General features: G+C 34.9%; 1 protein-coding gene across 1 annotated transcript in view; it reads right to left on the bottom strand.

Annotated features, from left to right (window-relative positions):
• Positions 1 to 3477: 3477 nt before the first annotated feature.
• LOC117335970 overlaps positions 3478 to 19248 on the bottom strand; it is a 37102-nt gene continuing 21331 nt past the window's right edge. Inside the window, exons 8-14 of the mRNA XM_033896266.1 lie at positions 11176 to 11279; positions 10687 to 10762; positions 7969 to 8040; positions 6445 to 6546; positions 6066 to 6227; positions 5011 to 5106; positions 3478 to 4698 (exon numbers count right to left, since the gene is read on the bottom strand). Of these exons, the coding sequence (XP_033752157.1) occupies positions 4567 to 4698; positions 5011 to 5106; positions 6066 to 6227; positions 6445 to 6546; positions 7969 to 8040; positions 10687 to 10762; positions 11176 to 11279 (744 nt within the window). The 3' untranslated portion in view covers positions 3478 to 4566. The remainder of the gene's footprint in view (positions 4699 to 5010; positions 5107 to 6065; positions 6228 to 6444; positions 6547 to 7968; positions 8041 to 10686; positions 10763 to 11175; positions 11280 to 19248) is intronic.

The following is a 19248-nucleotide window of genomic DNA, read 5'->3' as shown; positions in this document are numbered from 1 at the left end:
GGGTGATGTTATCCACACTGTGTCTAGATGTAGGGATCAGGGGTGAAGTGATCCACACACAGTGACTTGGGTAAGGGGTCAGAGGTTAAGTGATACACACACTGTGTCTAGGGTAGTGGTAAGGTATGAAGTAATCCATTCCTTGTGTAAAGGTGTATGGTCTGGGGTGAAGTGATCCTCACATTGTGTCGAGGTGTAGGGGTCAGGTGTGAAGTGATCATCACATTGTGTCGAGGTGTAGGGGTCAGGTGTGAAGTGATCATCACACTGTGTCTAGGTGTAGGGGTCAGGTGTGAAGTGATCATCACACTGTGTCTAGGTGTCAGGTATGATCCACACACTGTGTCTAGGTGAAGGGGTCGGGGGTGAAGTGATCCACACACTGTGTCTAGGTGTAGGGGTCAGGGGTGAAGTGATCCACACACTATGTCGAGGTGTAGGGGTCAGGTGTGAAGTGATCCACACACTGTGTCTAGGTGTTGGGGTCAGGTATGATCCACACACTGTGTCTAGGTGTTGGGGTCAGGTATGATCCACACACTGTGTCTAGGTGTTGGGGTCAGGTATGATCCACACATTGTGTCTAGGTGTTGGGGTCAGGTATGATCCACACATTGTGTCTAGGTGTTGGGGTCAGGTATGATCCACACATTGTGGACTTGGGTGAGGGATCGGGATGAAGTGATCTTTATACCGTGTTTCAATTTATAGACACATATGAAGTGATTTTCACAATACAATGTCTTTGCACATTCCATACTGTAGGAAGTTTAGAATAATAAATTCAAGCTGTCTATGCATCTGATTAAAATTATTGATTAACATATCGACAAAGCCTATAGGCTGTGTCACACAAAACTCCTGGGAATTATACCATCCAAAGAGTATTAAACTATACATTATTTAGTATCAATAATAGCAGAGATCTGCTTACACATAGTTATGTTGGTCTCTGATCATATTGAATGCCTAAAGTAGCAGTGATGAGTGTGTGTATAGCATGCCGACTCAAGGAAGGGTATCGTGGTCGATTTCCTTTTTAGTATATTCTCAGGATGTGTACACCAAGAGTCTCGGTCACTCAGTGATACTAAACTGGAGTATTACTTGCCAAATGAAATCAGACGACGAGAGATTCTATCCGTAGTTTAAATAAAAATGTATTGTGTTTTCTTCGTGTATAACATAATCTTTTCCACTTTCTGCAGTCTAAGTAAAACCCGACCTTCGATGTCATAAACATTGCCATTAAAATTTGTGGAGCTTAAGTAAAATCCTACCTCTTATTTGATAAATGTTTCCATTAAAATTTGAACAGTTACATGTAAGTAAAAAACTACCTCTGATTTCATAAACTTTTCCATTAGAATTTGTGTAGGCTCAAAAGATCCATCTGATTTCTTTTTTTTCTATCAAATTTGTGCAGTCTAAGTAAAACCCGACCTTCGATGTCATAAACATTGTCATTAAAATTTGTGGAGCTTAAGTAAAATCCTACCTCTTATTTGATAAATGTTTCCATTAAAATTTGAACAGTTACATGTAAGTAAAAAACTACCTCTGATTTCATAAACTTTTCCATTAGAATTTGTGTAGGCTCAAAAGATCCATCTGATTTCTTTTTTTTCTATCAAATTTGTGCAGTCTAAGTAAAACCCGACCTTCGATGTCATAAACATTGTCATTAAAATTTGTGGAGCTTAAGTAAATTCCTACCTCTAATTGATAAATGTTTCCATTAAAATTTGAACAGTTACATGTAAGTAAAAAACTACCTCTGATTTCATAAACTTTTCCATTAGAATTTGTGTAGGCTCAAAAGATCCATCTGATTTCTTTTTTTTTCTATCAAATGTGTGCAGTCTAAGTAAAACCCGACCTTTGTTTTCATAAACATTGCCATTAAAATTTGTGGAGCTTAAGTAAAATCCTACCTCTTATTTGATAAATGTTTCCATTAAAATTTGAACAGTTACATGTAAATTAAAAACTACCTCTGATTTCATAAACTTTTCCATTAGAATTTGTGTAGGCTCAAAAGATCCATCTGATTTCTTTTTTTCTATCAAATTTGTGCAGTCTAAGTAATATCTGACCTTCGATTTCTTAAGCATCGCCATTAAAATTTGTGGACTTTTTAAGTAAAATCCTACCTATTACTTTATAAAATTGTCCATTAAAATTTGCGCAGTTTAAGAACAATCCTACCTCTGATTGCATAGCTCTCTCCATCAAAATTTGTGCAGTCTTTGTAAAATCCTACTTCTGATTGCACAAAATTTCAATTAAGATATTACCAAGTAACATTTGATCCTTGATTTCAGGTTTACATTTAAAATTTGTGCAGTCTCAGTAAATTTCGACCTCTGATTTCATAAATGTTTCAATCAAAATTTGTGACGTCTAAGTAAAATCCTACCTCTGATTTCATAAATGCTTCCGTTAAAGGATTTGGAGTCCTAAGTAAAATCTGACCTCTGGTTTCATAAATGTTTCAAATTAAATTTGTGCATCCTGAATTAAAATCCGACCGTTGATTTCATAAATATTTCCGTTAAAGGTTGTGCAGTCTTAAGTATAATCCGACCTCTGATTTCTCTCCGCTTACTTCGTTACACGGAGATACGGTACACATGTGAGATTTGATTTTACATTGATTGTATCTGTGATTTTAATAACATATTTTATACCTACATTTAGCTGAGATGACTCAGTGGTTAACTGTCATAAGAAAGACATTCCATCTGCAATGTTTGTCTCGATCAATGTCTCCTAAGCCTACCGGTTGATGACAAGTCGATTACCTAAAATTATCCTATTGGATTAAATACTAGTATATTTTCCTTGTAACAATATTTAGTGTTATTTAAAATATATGGAACACGCGAAGTTTGAATTAAGTTCGAAAAAGATTAGACCTAGCCAAAATATAGTAAGCTTAGTTGTTCAAATGTTAGAAAAGGAAAAATGATTAAATTTATTACGGCATTTTGTGTAATGAATTGGCAGTAAAATAGAGGAGACTGTATTTCCTGCATATGCCGTATAATTTAGTGAGATAATGCTATAAATGGTCAGTGAGCCTCCTCATTTCCCTTGGACTAATATAATCTTCTCCTACTTTGAGGGCATGACAGCAAAATCTAGATCAGGTAAAATGGGAGTCAAATGTGTGATCTATGAGAGAAACCGATTCTATATGAAGTCAATGCAAAGCTTTTGAGGAAGATATCTTAAGTTCACACTTTGTGATAACCTCAAATTGACCATGTCTCCGCTTATTTTGACCATATTATTCTAAACATTTGTCTCGATATACACTCATGATAGATTTGTGATTCAAATAAAAATGATAACTAAATACCAAGATAAATGTGCATTTCATAACTGAAGTTATCTTGTTTAACGGAATAAGTGATTTTTATAATCACAATAACAATAATAATAATAATGAAATAGTATAATATTGTTTGACGTATATATTTAATGACACTTGTACACAATAATCAAGTAGAATTATGCTGTATTCCAAACAATTGTATCACATAAAACCATAGTGTAAATATCTGTTCAAAGTCGCAGTCAATATTAATTAGAAATAACTACCAATTATCTGGTCTGATCAGGGCTAACTAATACCTAACGATAACTACCAATCCTCTGGTCTGATCAGGGCTAACCGTTACCTAACGATAACTACTAATCCTCTGGTCTGATCAGGGCTAACCGTTACCTAACGATAACTACCAATCCTCTGGTCTGATCAGGGCTAACCGTTACCTAACGATAACTACCAATCCTCTGGTCTCATCAGGGCTAACCTTTACCTGACGATAACTACCAATCCTCTGGTCTGATCAAGGCTAACCGTTACCTAACGATAACTACCAATCCTCTGGTCTGATCAGGGCTAACTATTACCTAACGATAACTACCAATCCTCTGGTCTAATTAGGGCTAACTATTACCTAACGATAACAACCAATCCTCTGGTCTGATTAAGGCTAACCGTTACCTAACGATAACTACCAATCCTCTGGTCTGATCAGGGCTAACTATTACCGAACAATAACTAGCAAATGACCCATGATTGTTAATATATTTCAGAACGGTTTGGGGTGACTGGTTTAGGAGTATGATACAGGTTTAGGTGACTGGTCTAGGAGTATGATACAGGTTTAGGTGACTGGTCTAGGAGTATGATACAGGTTTAGGTGACTGGTTTAGGAGTATGATATAGGTTTAGGTGACTGGTCTAGGAGTATGATACAGGTTTAGGTGACTGGTCTAGGAGTGTGATACAGGTTTAGGTGACTGGTCTAGGAGTATGATACAGGTTTGAAGACTGGTCTATGAATATAATACCGGTTTAAGTGACTGGTGAACAGTAGGTGAATGATAAGTATTTAGGCGTTAGAGACACATACGTATTGGACATATTTACGTGCTAGAGACATGTATAAGTGTACGAGACTGGTCAAAGGGTATGATACGGATGTAGGTGACCGTGTAGGAGAATGATAAGAATTAAGGCGTTAGAGACATGTTTAAGGGTACGAGACTGGTTTAAGGGTATGATACGGGTTTAGGGGTAAGGGGAGTCAGAGGAACGGTTTCAAAGACGCTTCCACTGTTGATTATACGTTCCCGCTTCTCGACAAAGTGCTTCAAGTAGGCCAAGGTACTCTGGCGTCCTTGCTGAAATGGAAAGCTTGGTATTGTACAAGTGCTAAATACCTGTTAAATAGAATACATTCCATCAGAGAAATACTTAAAACGTCATCATGTGTTTTAAATTATCCGAGGCCTTTGCTCTGCCATAGTTCTACGTATGTTGCTATTAATGTAATGTTTTATTACGTAACACATGATGTTTGTATATTTCATCTCACATAGAACCGCTATTCTACTCTAATTTACACGTGATGTACTTTTGGAAGATTCGGGATAATTATCTACAACATTAACATACTCCCAACAATGTAATGTATGTTGTTCTAACAACCTTACCCTGAGTAGGAAGTCGATATCTTTTTCTTCCAGGTCATAATCATTAGATCCGACGTATCCAGTGTAGATTCCAATGGTCCGATCAAGATCATCACCCTGTTAAAGTATTATGCTCACTATCCCAGTATTTATATAATATTGATTCGTTGAAGTAAACTTATATTACGGATTTATTGTAGTAAAATTATTATACGGATTTATATTAGTAAAATTATTATACGGATATATATTAGTAAACTTATAATACGGATATATTGTAGTAAAATTATTATACGGATTTATATTAGTAAACTTATAATACGGATATATTGTAGCGAGTTTATAATACAGATTTATTGTAGTAAAATTATTATACGGATATATTGTAGTAAACTTATAATACGGATATATTGTAGTAAAACTATTATACGGATTTATATTAGTAAACTTATAATACGGATTTATATTAGTAAACTTATAATACGGATTTATATTAGTAAACTTATAATACGGATTTATATTAGTAAACTTATAATACGGATTTATATTAGTAAACTTATAATACGGATATATTATAGCGAGTTTATAATACGGATTTATTGTAGTAAAATTATTATACGGATATATTGTAGTGAAATTATAATACGGATATATTGTAGTAAGCTTATAATACGGATATATTGTAACGAGTTTATAATACGGATCATATATTGTAGTAAACTTATAATACGGATATATTGTAGTAAAATTATTATACGGATATATTGTAGTAAACTTATAATACGGATTTATTGTAGTAAAATTATTATACGGATATATTGTAGTAAACTTATAATACGGAGATATTGTAGCACACTTATAAACGGATATATTGTAGTAAATTTATAATACGGATATATTGTAGTAAACTTATAATACGGATATATTGTAGTAAACTTATAATACGGAGATATTGTAGTAAATATACAATCTGATCTATTGTAGTATGCTTTTACTGCTGATACAGTGTTGTATATAACAGTCTTCTTTTTTCTTGTTATAAAATGTCTACAGAACAATCTTTATACAATAAATACCTCCATGAATATTCTGTTGGCGTTAAGGAAGACGGCATTAAGACAGGTGGAGAAGAAGGATGTCATACTGTCTATTTCCTGTCTTTTGTAACCAGTATATAACTGCTGTAGATCTATACCTTCTCGCTGCTCAACAAAGTTCACAAGCTCGTTGAAAGTCACCTAAGCAGAAACAAATTATGGAGGGAAAATAGAAAATTTCTCTTGTACCGAAATATCCTTCCTGGAAACTTCTTTGGTAAATGCTTTGGAGAGTTACATTGCTATTTGCGGTGAACACGTGCATTTTGAGCGTGATATAGAAATAGACTGGTAGACAATATAAAATAGACATTCATTAGTAATTGTGTTTTGTATATACCCTTGTATATATATTCACCTGGCCATCGCTATTAGAGTCTAGCAGATTGAAAGCTTCCTTAGCGTCACATTCCCTTCCATGTCCAAAAATAATCCGCTTACTCTTGTTGGAAAACCCGGACTGGAACAAACAAGATTTGGTCGATAATCCCTGTGTAAAATGTTCTACTAATGGTATCGGTGACCTTATTTCTTTCTGGAAATGTAACACTCCTATAAAAAATGACTGAGTATTACAAACTACATTGAAAATATCCGATGGCTAACTTATTATATTGTGAAATAGATGTTCAAGCCTCTCTATGTTTTTGCTTATAAAATTAAACTTTATCATGATGACTCTTTAAGTCGTAGATGATAGTGTGGTATAATCCCACCATTTTCTTTGGCTTCTCGACATCAACCTGTAAGTCTGATCAACTTTGTGCTACTGATGTGTGGCTTTGATTGTTCGCTCCACCATTCTTCAAATCGAACCAGTTTGTGCACTTTTCGCGGCTCATTTACATATAGAGAGTGGAGCACCACATTAGAGATTCACCATAATCAGTGGGTAGTTTCCCGGTCTTAATTGCAATTATAAAGAACTACGGTATTTAATCTCACATGATATCATTATAAAAGTATAATTTATCATTTAACATATTTTCGTAATTTGTCATAACTTATACAGTATATTACGAAAAAAGACAGGCTTTAATAGAAAACTTATATCACCTGATATCTAACAACAGTCAAGATTACCGACATAATAACAAAACTGTAAATCTGACTCAAATCACACTAAGACGATACAGATTTATATGTGGATCATCGAAAAAGGAGAACAAGACCAAGCGTCTTTATAGATGATTGTACAAAAGATACAATGGTAAATAACACCTTTATATAGAGAGGATTGTACAAAAGGTACACAGGTAAATAACACCTTTATATAGAGAGAATTGTACAAAAGGTACACAGGTAAATAACAACTTTATATAGAGAGAATTGTACAAAAGATACAATGGTAAATAACAACTTTATATAGAGAGAATTGTACAAAAGATACAATGGTAAATAACAACTTTATATAGAGAGGATTGTACAAAAGGTACACAGGTAAATAACACCTTTATATATAGAGGATTGTACAAAAGATACACAGGTAAATAACACCTTTATACAGAGAGGATTGTACAAAAGGTACACAGGTAAATAACACCTTTATATATAGAGGATTGTACAAAAGGTACACAGGTAAATAACACCTTTATATATAGAGGATTGTACAAAAGGTACACAGGTAAATAACACCTTTATATAGAGAGGATTGTACAAAAGATACACAGGTAAATAACACCTTTATATAGAGAGGATTGTACAAAAGATACACAGGTAAATAACACCTTTATATAGAGAGGATTGTACAAAAGGCATTGCATACGTGAGTATAGCGTGAACCGATTTCGTAAGAATGTAAACGTAGCACTCCGGATAACAATACACACAACCACGCAAGTCCCAAAAGAATTCAATTCAGAATTCAATGAAGTAAACTTACGTCAGCAAATACGTTTTCCATTTCAGGCATGTCAATCTTACCGTCCCCATTGACGTCATGTTTCCTCAAAACCTGTTCATCCGGAATAACGAATCCCGTGGTAAAACAGAAAAACGGTACGGAGATCATTACAAGAGCTACTGGTACATATGTATGGTCCATCAAATAATTGTACAGAATACAAACAGGATATAAACAAAAAAAATCAATTCAACATCAAAAAGGCACTAATGGGTTTCTATGGGATATGCCACGGAATGTATTTTTGCAATGGATTGGAGCAAAATGCCTTGGAGTCCCATCGGAAAAGTACGAAACAAAATGACAGTGGAAAGGAAAGGTCATACATAAAGCTTCCCGGAACATTCTTCAGGGAAACAATTGATAATAACGATAACATGACTGGCAAAATGTAAAGGATAGTTAATAGAAAGTGACAAACCATATAGTAGTAATGCTCGCAGTATTTCTCAACAATGAACAATGTCGTAGATTTTGGTAGTGAAATCACCATTATGAAACAGGGAAGTATAGTTCGGCAATATTTTCTCACACTGTTGGTATTCTACAGTAATTAATTGGTAATTCAGACTATTTTTTCTTGTAGAAAAAATTAAAATCAAGTGATAAGATGGCTGTTTTGACAGTTATCATCGTCACCCTGTATGTAATAAGATGACAGTTTTCATCGTCACACTGTATGCAATAAGATGACAGTTATCATCGTCGCCCTGTATGTAATAAGATGACAGTTATCATCGTCAACCTGTATGTAATAAGATGACAGTTATCATCGTCAACCTGTATGTAATAAGATGGGTTATCATCGTCGCCCTGTATGTAATAAGATGACAGTTATCATCGTCAACCTGTATGTAATAAGATGACACTTATCATCGTCACCCTGTATGTAATAAAATGACAGTTATCATCGTCAACCTGTACGTAATAAGATGGGTTATCATCGTCACTCAGTATGTGATAAGAATTGTAATTGTAATGTATTGTATGAACCACTAGGCCAAACTGATGTCTGTTATTGTAATGGTACACCAGACCGAGGTGATATATGTTATTGCAACACTAGACTAAGGTGATGTCTGATATTGTAATGAAACACTAGACCGAGGTGGTGTCGGATATTGTAATGAAACACTAGACCAAGGTTATGTCTGTTATTGTAATGAAACACTAGACCAAGCTGATATCTCTTATTGTAATAAAACACTAGACCGAGGTGGTGTCGGATATTGTAATGAAACACTAGACCAAGGTAATGTCTGTTATTGTAATGAAACACTAGACCAAGCTGATATCTGATATTGTAATGAAACACTAGACCAAGGTGATGTCTGATATTGTAATGAAACACTAGACCGAGGTGATATATGATATTGTAATGAAACACTAGACCGAGGTGATATATGATACTGTAATGAAACACAAGGCCAAGGTGTTTCTGATATTGTAATGAAACACTAGACCAAGGTGATGCCTGATATTGTAATGAAACACTAGACCAAGGTGATGCCTGATATTGTAATGAAACACTAGACCAAGGTGATGTCTGTTATTGTAATGAAACACTAGACCGAGGTGGTGTCGGATACTGTAATGAAACACAAGGCCAAGGTGTTTCTGATATTGTAATGAAACACTAGACCAAGGTGATGTCTGATATTGTAATGAAACACTAGACCAAGGTGATGCCTGATATTGTAATGAAACACTAGACCGAGGTGATGTCTGTTATTGTAATGAAACACTAGACCAAGGTGATGTCTGTTATTGTTATGAAACACTAGACCGAGGTGATGTCTGATATTGTTATGAAACACTAGACCGAGGTGATGTCTGATATTGTAATGAAACACTAGACCGAGGTGATGTCTGTTATTGTAATGAAACACTAGACCGAGGTGATGTCTGATATTGTTATGAAACACTAGACCAAGGTGATGTCTAATGTTGTAATGAAACACTAGACCAAGGTGATGTCTGTTATTGTTATGAAACACTAGACCGAGGTGATGTCTGATATTGTAATGAAACACTAGACCAATGTGATGTCTGTTATTGTTATGAAACACTAGACCAAGGTGATGTCTGATATTGTAATGAAACACTAGACCGAGGTGATGTCTGATGTTGTAATGAAACACTAGACCGAGGTGATATATGATATTGTAATGAAACACTAGACCAAGGTGATGTGTGTTATTGTAATGAAACACTAGACCGAGGTGATGTCTAATATTGTAATGAAACACTAGACCGAGGTGATGTCTAATGTTGTAATGAAACACTAGACCAAGGTGATGTCTGTTATTGTTATGAAACACTAGACCAAGGTGATATATGATACTGTAATGAAACACTAGACCGAGGTGATGTCTAATATTGTAATGAAACACTAGACCAAGGTGATGTCTGTTATTGTTATGAAACACTAGACCAAGGTGATGTCTGTTATTGTTATGAAACACTAGACCAAGGTGATGTCTATTATAGTAATGAAACACTAGACCAAGGTGATGTCTGTTATTGTAATGAAACACTAGACCAAGGTGATGTCTGTTATTGTAATGAAACACTAGACCAAGGTGATGTCTGTTATTGTAATGAAACACTAGACCAAGGTGATGTCTGATGTTGTAATGGAACACTAGTTCATGCTGATGTCTGTTATTGCAATAGGACAACTTTCGGATACTGTACATTTATAAACTCGTCCACGGCTTTAATGATGCATTCTTGTATTTTTTCTCTCCTGATTGCCTTTCTCAAGTCCTTCCTACAACAAAAATAAATAAAAGTGTAAGGATTGTTACCCAATGATTGTGTAAATAAAGATAAATTTCTTATTCAGCCTCCATCATTTACATCCCATATATTACCTTTATTATATTTAGTTTAAACTGTATTTTATTTGACAATTTCCATTCAACTACAGTATTTATACAACATATATATTAAAAAAGGAATCAGAAACAAGTGACAAGGCATATCCATTTCATTGGTATACTATTTACTTATATATATATATATATATATATATATATATATTATATCAAATGCCTATCTAACTTAACTTATTACAAAACTTCTCAATGTGTCTGACCTTTTGTATCCATATCTCCCATAACGATATTTGCGTTTGTCCTTTTTTACAGATGAATTACCCTGTAGAAAATGTGTTATGTTTACCTAGCGAGTTTGGAGTCGGGTACTGGTGTGTTTGTGATCCCAAACTCGTCCTCCGTCCTGTCTTCAAGGTAGTATTTATACAAATCGGGCCCCTCATCAGACGTCTACAACAGAAAACATGAACTGCGATAAGGCCCGCTTTAGTGATTAGTTCCGAACCGTCACAGCAATCTAACACAACCCCAGGGAAATCAGGCACTGCCCGACTTGTACACGTACAAGGGGATATTTTCCACGACCACTGCATATCTCAGACTATCCATACAAGACGATATATGATATAAGACTTTTGGGACGAGGGAGCCAACAGGTTCATCATCGAACATTGAACACTCCAAAAGGAACTAGAATCCCCCAATGGAAACGATTTATTGTAAGATTTTCTGTTCCTAGTTGACATTTGTAGTCTTGATCTTGGGAATAATACCTTAAATTCCTATTCAAGAGAAACACTTGAAACTTGAGCCAGCGTCAAAGACTGGGACAGATATGTTATTTAACATGATATGACAATAGTGTCGTTGTCTTTTTGCCACTATTAAACTTCAACTTCAACCAGGAATTCGACCATTTCATAAGTACTCGACCTCATCACATTCAAGACAAGGCATGTTACAATATATGTTCTAAAATCAAAATAATCACAACTATTTATTGCATCACTGTTTGGGGGGGGGGGGGGGGGGGGGGGGGGGGGGGGGGCGATACAATGAACGCGACGGAGACGTAAAGTTTAGTCTCTATGACATGTGACGTCTTTCAACCAATCCCTGATAATTTCATTGATGACGTCCAATTATAACTTCTCTATGATCAAACATTGGTCGTCCTTGTCTCCATTGACACTTCACCTCACGTTTGGCATTTAGTTGGGCGTTCGCCTATGGGATGAAGGCTTTGGCTTTGTTCGTTGGCCGAGACATACCAGGGATAAAAATGACAGTTGTTACTCCTGATTAACGTTCCACGACCTGTTCATCCATTGTGCCCGGATGGGGTGTCCTGCTGGTTGTCTTCAGCAGTATATTTCAGCAAGGTAGCACTGTTAAATCGGCATCAGTTCCGCGCCAGTCACCAGGAGGATAACACAACAAACTGCAGCCTCCTAAACCTCACTCACCACACATGTATCTCGCACACATGAGAGGCCATTCTTAAATGACCTTAGCTGTTGATAGGACGTCAAACAACATAAACCAAGCCATACCCACACAGGGGAGGTCGTCCTTAAATGACCCTATCTGTTGATAGGACGTTAAACAATACAAACCACACAGGGGAGGCCGTCCTTAAATGACCTTAGCTGTTGATAGGACATTAAATAAAATAAACCAAGCCAAACCCCAGTGTATCAGCTCACGTTATTCCATTAAATAGGCAACGTTGTGTAATTACCCGGTCTAATGACTGTACAGTAAGTATCCTTGCTAACAAGAACACGCGTGTCCACATCTACCATGGGCTTCAATTTGACAACATTGGTTTCAACAACTGATAAAAGGCCCAAGACTTGAAGTACATTATATGAGTCAGTCTGTCTACAATAATCAATATGCATATTGTTTGCCAGATGGATCCGTCAAAATCAGCTGATTCACAAAAAAGTGACAGAGTCCTATGTAGCTTCAGTGACAAGGAGGCTTATCAGTATATATTTACCATTAATATTTGATCATCTTTATTCTAAACATGAGGAGACAACTGGACTTCTCGTATAGCTCTGTCATATTCCACGTATCTTCAGACTACCGATAGTTCTCAAGTCTTCCCAGGGTAGTCTGGGTTGAAGGCCTTATCTTCGTAGTTTTGAAAACCGAACATGATGATTTATTTATTCATCTCTTGGTATTGTGTATAGTGTGATCATTGAAGTGTAGACACCAATTAGGGGTATATGACATGAAGAATATGTCGTCTGCAAGATGTTTCTTAATCACTGTAAGATTTCATCATACTCTGGGGAAATAACAGGTCAAAATACACAAACACCAGTCCACTCATTAACCGGTTGTATTCGGCAGTAACAAGTAGGTATAGATGGCAGTAGCCAATTAATGGGCTTGGGGCAGTGACGTCACGCTATGACCTCATTCCTGTTGATGATCCATTTGTTGAAGATATAAGGATCTATACTTGGCCCTCAGGGGAAGCAGACTGGAGCATAATCTATGGTTTATGAAACTCCAAGGTTTTATGACAATTCTTCTATGCGGGTCGCTTTAAAATGGAGTGCGATATTGGCCTCAGCGATTGAGAATGTGATGAACTGTAGATTAGAAATGTGAAAAAATTAACAAAACGTTCCAGACAGTGATAAATAATTTATTTTTCAGCCAATCACTGTCGCTTTTAATCACACGGACAGTTTTCTCTACGACGGATACGTGGCTATAACTCTTGGAATGGCGTCCAAGACCGTAGATAAGACATCACTTAACACCAGCTGACATTTTTTTTCCGAAAACCATTGTCATGACGCCCACAATTCGTTCTCGACTTCCCGTATTCCCATGCCAGCCTTCACAGGACGAATTACAACAACACGAAAAAAATACCAACGTAAATCTAACACGCAGTATGCCTTGTTCGGAAAACATGGCCACATTGCCGTAGTATGTTGACGCCAGTAAGATTTTAAGCGAGGCGGAATTCCATTTTTTCACACAATTCGAGATCATACTATTTTTGGTGACGTTGTAGCGTGTACTTTGCAAGTACCGTGAGAATTGCAAGCGCGCATGTGCAATGAAAATTGTCATTTCCGCCGTGAGAGTTACAAGTTTTCAGATCATAATACAAGTATTTCACTGTTAATGATGATAATCAAATGTGTCAACATTCGAAAACACCACAGTGAAGATCTTGGAATCACATAATTATATTAAGTGTGTCGGGAAACCCGCGAATACTACGCTAGCATCTGTAAAACGTTGTCTGTGAGCGGCGTATGTTACACCTCGTTTGCATACAAGATGTAAACAAAGATTCAACGCAGAAAAAAATATAACGGTTGGGAAAGCAGGTGTACCAAAATTAAAGGTAAGTATAGCAGAAATGTACTGTGGAATTTACTGCTTTATTTTATTATTTCCTTATTCCTTGGATGAGCATAGGTGCTTAGCACGTGTACAAGTAAAAGATAATTTCCCAACATTATTGACATAGGCAATTTAAAGATAGAAACAACAAGAAGCTAACCTAAAACATACTATTCAATGAGCAACCGTCCATCTGAAATTATATAGTTTGTGTATTTTATAAGTTATATCTTAAATATGTTACCAGGTAAATATACGGCCATGCTGCAGATAATATTCCCATGATAAATTACATGTATAATTATTTTAATGCTTTTACAATTAAGGTACATGTAGCAAACGATAGGGACCTCTGCATGACTAACAAGTTTTGTGACAGTGTTTTTGGAAAATTTCAATTGACCAAATTATGTTAAAAAACATGGCCTTCTTTCATTAGTATATCCAGGGACATCTTATTATACGTCCCTGGTATATCATGCTTACAAGTTTCATAATGCAGTTTAAATTCTAGATGTATATATCATGGCACACACACCAATTTTTACCATTAACTGTCCTCTTCTCTGATCAGTAGTTTTCTGTAAATTGCCATTTTATTTTTTTGTGTTTTTTGGAAGTTTTAATCAATGGACACAACTGGGTATTTATAATGCCTTTTTGGGGAAAATAAGGCTAAAACAGATGGGGAATGGAGTCTTTTGCGCACACAGTTATACAGACAGGAAAAACACTGTATGCATGCTCATTATATACTCCTTCTCAAGTTAAAATGTTTCCTTGATTTTCCATAAGTTATAGAGATGTTTTTAAATGTAATGCAATTCATTATTCACGAGTCCATACTTGCAGCACCTAACTGAGAGCTAGGGATCAAACACAGGACCTCTGGCTTACTATATATAGTTATCGTTGACTCAAATTAAACCAATTGACCCAATATTATATATACTTTTCTGATTATGGTAATTTTATACCATGTAAAAATATTATCTTGTAATAAGCCTTTCTGACCAATAAAAAACATTAACATAAAGTATAGCCACAGTAAGTTTATGACAGGGCAATCTTAAGGTACATGTATTTGTAAGCATTTTCATTAAACTACAATTGACGTGGCTGGGATTATTATTGGGCATGGGCATTTTGCAAGATAGATATGGTCATTTCCTTTAGCATATATATACAATACTACTTTTACTATTTTATACGATTGAGTATCATCAGCCAGTTATTTACAATAAAGTTTTGTACTTTCTTCAATCCAGACTTATAAACTTGTTGATCTGCAGAAACTGAAAGGGCCAACTTCTATGTTATGTGTTGAATTTATGAAGAATGGAAGGAATGTATGCATGATGTATGAATAAAATTAAATTGTAAATGTATATGTGCTGTTGAAAAATCTTCAAAAATGAAAAAAATCTTCTGTGTTCAAAATCAATGAAATCAGTCCTAAAGTTACATCATATATATATATATATATGGGGCAAAGAAGTAATTCAAACAGTGTAAACAATAAGGCTTGTTAAATTTTCGAGGCAATCCGCCCCTTTATCAAAACACAAAAAATTACAAATACAATCACATAATCTATATAAGAAGTACTGGAAATACAATAAAATACAATAAGAATAATGTTTTAGTAACTGGAGAAACCACAATGAACCCTTCGGCAAACGTGGGCCGAAGGCGGATACTAGCGTGACTGCATCATGTTCAACACTAGAACGCTATGCGACCAACGGCAGAGATATTTTGAATTCCCCCGCACGTGAAAGTATATCAAAGAGTTCAAAGAGTGTTATCTGGATTATACTGTTCATATTACTTCTTTGACCCTTATATATATATATATATAGCTTAGAAACACAAATGACGAAGGAAGCTAGACAACTTTTTGACTCGTGCCCTGACCGGGCCTCGAACTCACGATCTAGGCACCCAATCGCCTAGGCAGAAATATCCGCAGCCTATACCGCTGCGCCACATCGGCGTTCTTAAAAAAGAACGTTTCAATGGTACAGTGATGGTCGGCCTGATACCCTGACATGATCATTGTGGAAGTCGTATATTATATATATATATATATATATATCGTGTACCTTTAACAACCCATTTTATTATGGGCAGTGTATATGTATATCAAACCTTTATGACAAGTTGTAAAATTGTTGAACATTCTTGAAATGAATTATAAATTGTCAGTTACTCTCTGTAAGTTCATATACTTTCCAATTATCTTACCTGGAAGACTAGTTTATAAACAGCACACAAACTTTCCAATTAATATTAATTTGGGTTATTTCATTTTAGATTTCATTTAAACCAACTTCATCAGCACAAGAGAACTTGATTTGATTCCTAGAAACAAATTATTTACATGTACAAGATTATATGTATCAATTATGTAGTATCAGTGAACTAGATCTTTTAAAATCAGATTAGACCAAAATATTTTTTCAAAAGCTAACACTTTTATCTTTAAATGCTTTTCAAATATAACTGTTGAACTGGTTTATTGTGGTCATTTTGAGGTGAGCTCACCTGATCCAGCCATGAGAAATGCAAGCACAAGTTCAATAGGTCAAATATCACTGTTATAATGATTTATTATGGTCATTTTGAGGTGAGCTTACCTGATCCAGCCATGAGAAATGCAAGTACAAGTTCAATAGGTCAAATATCACTGTTATAATGATTGATTATGGTAATTTTGAGGTGAGCTTACCTGATCCAGCCATGAGAAATGCAAGTACAAGTTCAATAGGTCAAATATCACTGTTATAATGATTTATTATGGTCATTTTGAGGTGAGCTCACCTGATCCAGCCATGAGAAATGCAAGCACAAGTTCAATAGGTCAAATGTCACTGTTAAAATGATTTATTATGGTCACTTTGAGGTGAGCTTACCTGATCCAGCCATGAGAAATGCAAGCACAAGTTCAATAGGTCAAATATCACTGTTATAATGATTTATTATGGTCATTTTGAGGTGAGCTCACCTGATCCAGCTATGAGAAATGCAAGTACAAGTTCAATAGGTCAAATATCACTGTTATAATGATTGATTATGGAAATTTTGAGGTGAGCTGACCTGATCCAGCCATGAGAAATGCAAGTACAAGTTCAATAGGTCAAATATCACTGTTATAATGATTTATTATGGTCATTTTGAGGTGAGCTTACCTTATCCAGCCATGAGAAATGCAAGCACAAGTTCAATAGGTCAAATATCACTGCAGTTATAATGATTTATTATGGTCTCTTAAATCCAATACCAAACAAATATTAAGTAAATTTCATATACAGGCATGTTCTCTTTACATTGAGTCTCGGTGCTATAATGACATTACGAGATTTGAAAGAATTTGTACTGTACACAGTCTGTAAAAAAATAATGTAGAAGATGAGATGCACTTTATACTATTACGTCCAGCTCATTCAGAGTTCAGAGTTAGGTTATGAAACAATATTATATAGACACCCAAGTGATTATAAGCTTATAGAACTAATTTAATGAAAAAATTATAACAACTTTTGAGTAAATTTGTTTAATATTTGATGATGAATAAAAAAAACTTGAAACAGTTGTATTAATTAAAGCTTTATGTTTATGTTTAGATTTCCCCCTGTTTTATCCAACAATTTCTCTTTTGATGTGCCATATCAGCCAAAACTTCCATTTTAAGAGTTCAAAGAACAGAAGTACATATATATAATATTTATTGAGAGTAAAAATATGCACCATTTTTGATATGCATTTATATCAAAAAAATAATACAAGGATAGTAAGTGTTATAAATACTTTCATGGAAAATTGTACCATGTGTCTTATAATAGAGTGATAGATATATTTTGGTGTGAGATTTCCTAAGAAAGTGTTTGTATGTAAATGTAACTCTTTCAGAAGTTGCATTTAAATTTGATCTAGTTTGAAATAAATTTAAATTTATTTATTTCTTAATTCTTGAAATAGCACATTAAGCGCATGTTGACCTATATGCCAAACATAACACATAATCAATATGTGTGTAAATGTCACCCTAATTAACTGTAACCCTTGATATCTCAGGTGAGAATCATATAATTGGCTATGTTTGGTTAAAAAAACAAGTCATTGTTCTCCATAATGGGAGGTGGAGCTGTAGGGTAGAAGGGGACCAGGAATCACTTACCTGTGTAATATTTGTATCAATTATTAAACCACTTTGGGGTTTCCTTTAGCTCTTGTCCTAGACTTTTCGTCTGCCATGTTGTATATTCCATTTGACAGCATCTTCACTGACAGTAAAAACTAATTTGACAGAATCAACCAATCAAATTCTTCTAGAAAAATATATGATATAAATGTTGATGCTCCTATCGATTCTCAATGACATCTACAACATGGACCCAGACGAGTATCACGATTTAGTCTGTTTTCTTTCATCCACCTGTAGTTCTTACCCAGATGATCTCAAGGACAGCTCTACAAAGTTTGCCAGAAATAGAAGGGACAACTTTAAGCTAAAAGCCAGCAAGTTCTTTCTGAGAGGTATGTGTAACAAACAGTTATATAAAATATACAGTCAATATCAGAATTTCTCCAATTTTTTTGTCTGAGAACTTTGAAATCAATTTCTAATAAAATAGCTTTATCTAAATAAGAAAATTAGACTAAACATTTTTTATAAGAAATTTATCAATATATTTAAAATGAGACATCATCATCCTACTAACTATAAAGGAAATACATGGTAAAGGTTTGGTACTTTTTACTATATTGTATTTGTCATGTACTTTATTATTAGACCTTAACAAAATTTGCGAATAAATATACATTATTTCACAAAGAATCAGAAATATAATGCATATATCCCAGAGTACATGTAGCCTATAATTTATTTTTTCAGGCATAAAAAAAACCCTTCCAAAATTGGTGTTGTTTTGTCATTGTTTTTCTTTCTGGTTTTGAAGAAATTCTGATGATGGCTATATATATTTTGCAATAAAAGCAGGAACATCCTTGCATGTGATTCATTTGAATGAGA

This window comes from Pecten maximus, chromosome 10 (assembly GCF_902652985.1).
Source record: "Pecten maximus chromosome 10, xPecMax1.1, whole genome shotgun sequence".
In the NCBI taxonomy this organism is placed as follows: Eukaryota; Metazoa; Mollusca; class Bivalvia; order Pectinida; family Pectinidae; genus Pecten; species Pecten maximus.
Note: the sequence above shows the minus strand (reverse complement) of the source record. Positions and strands in the feature narration are given on the sequence as shown.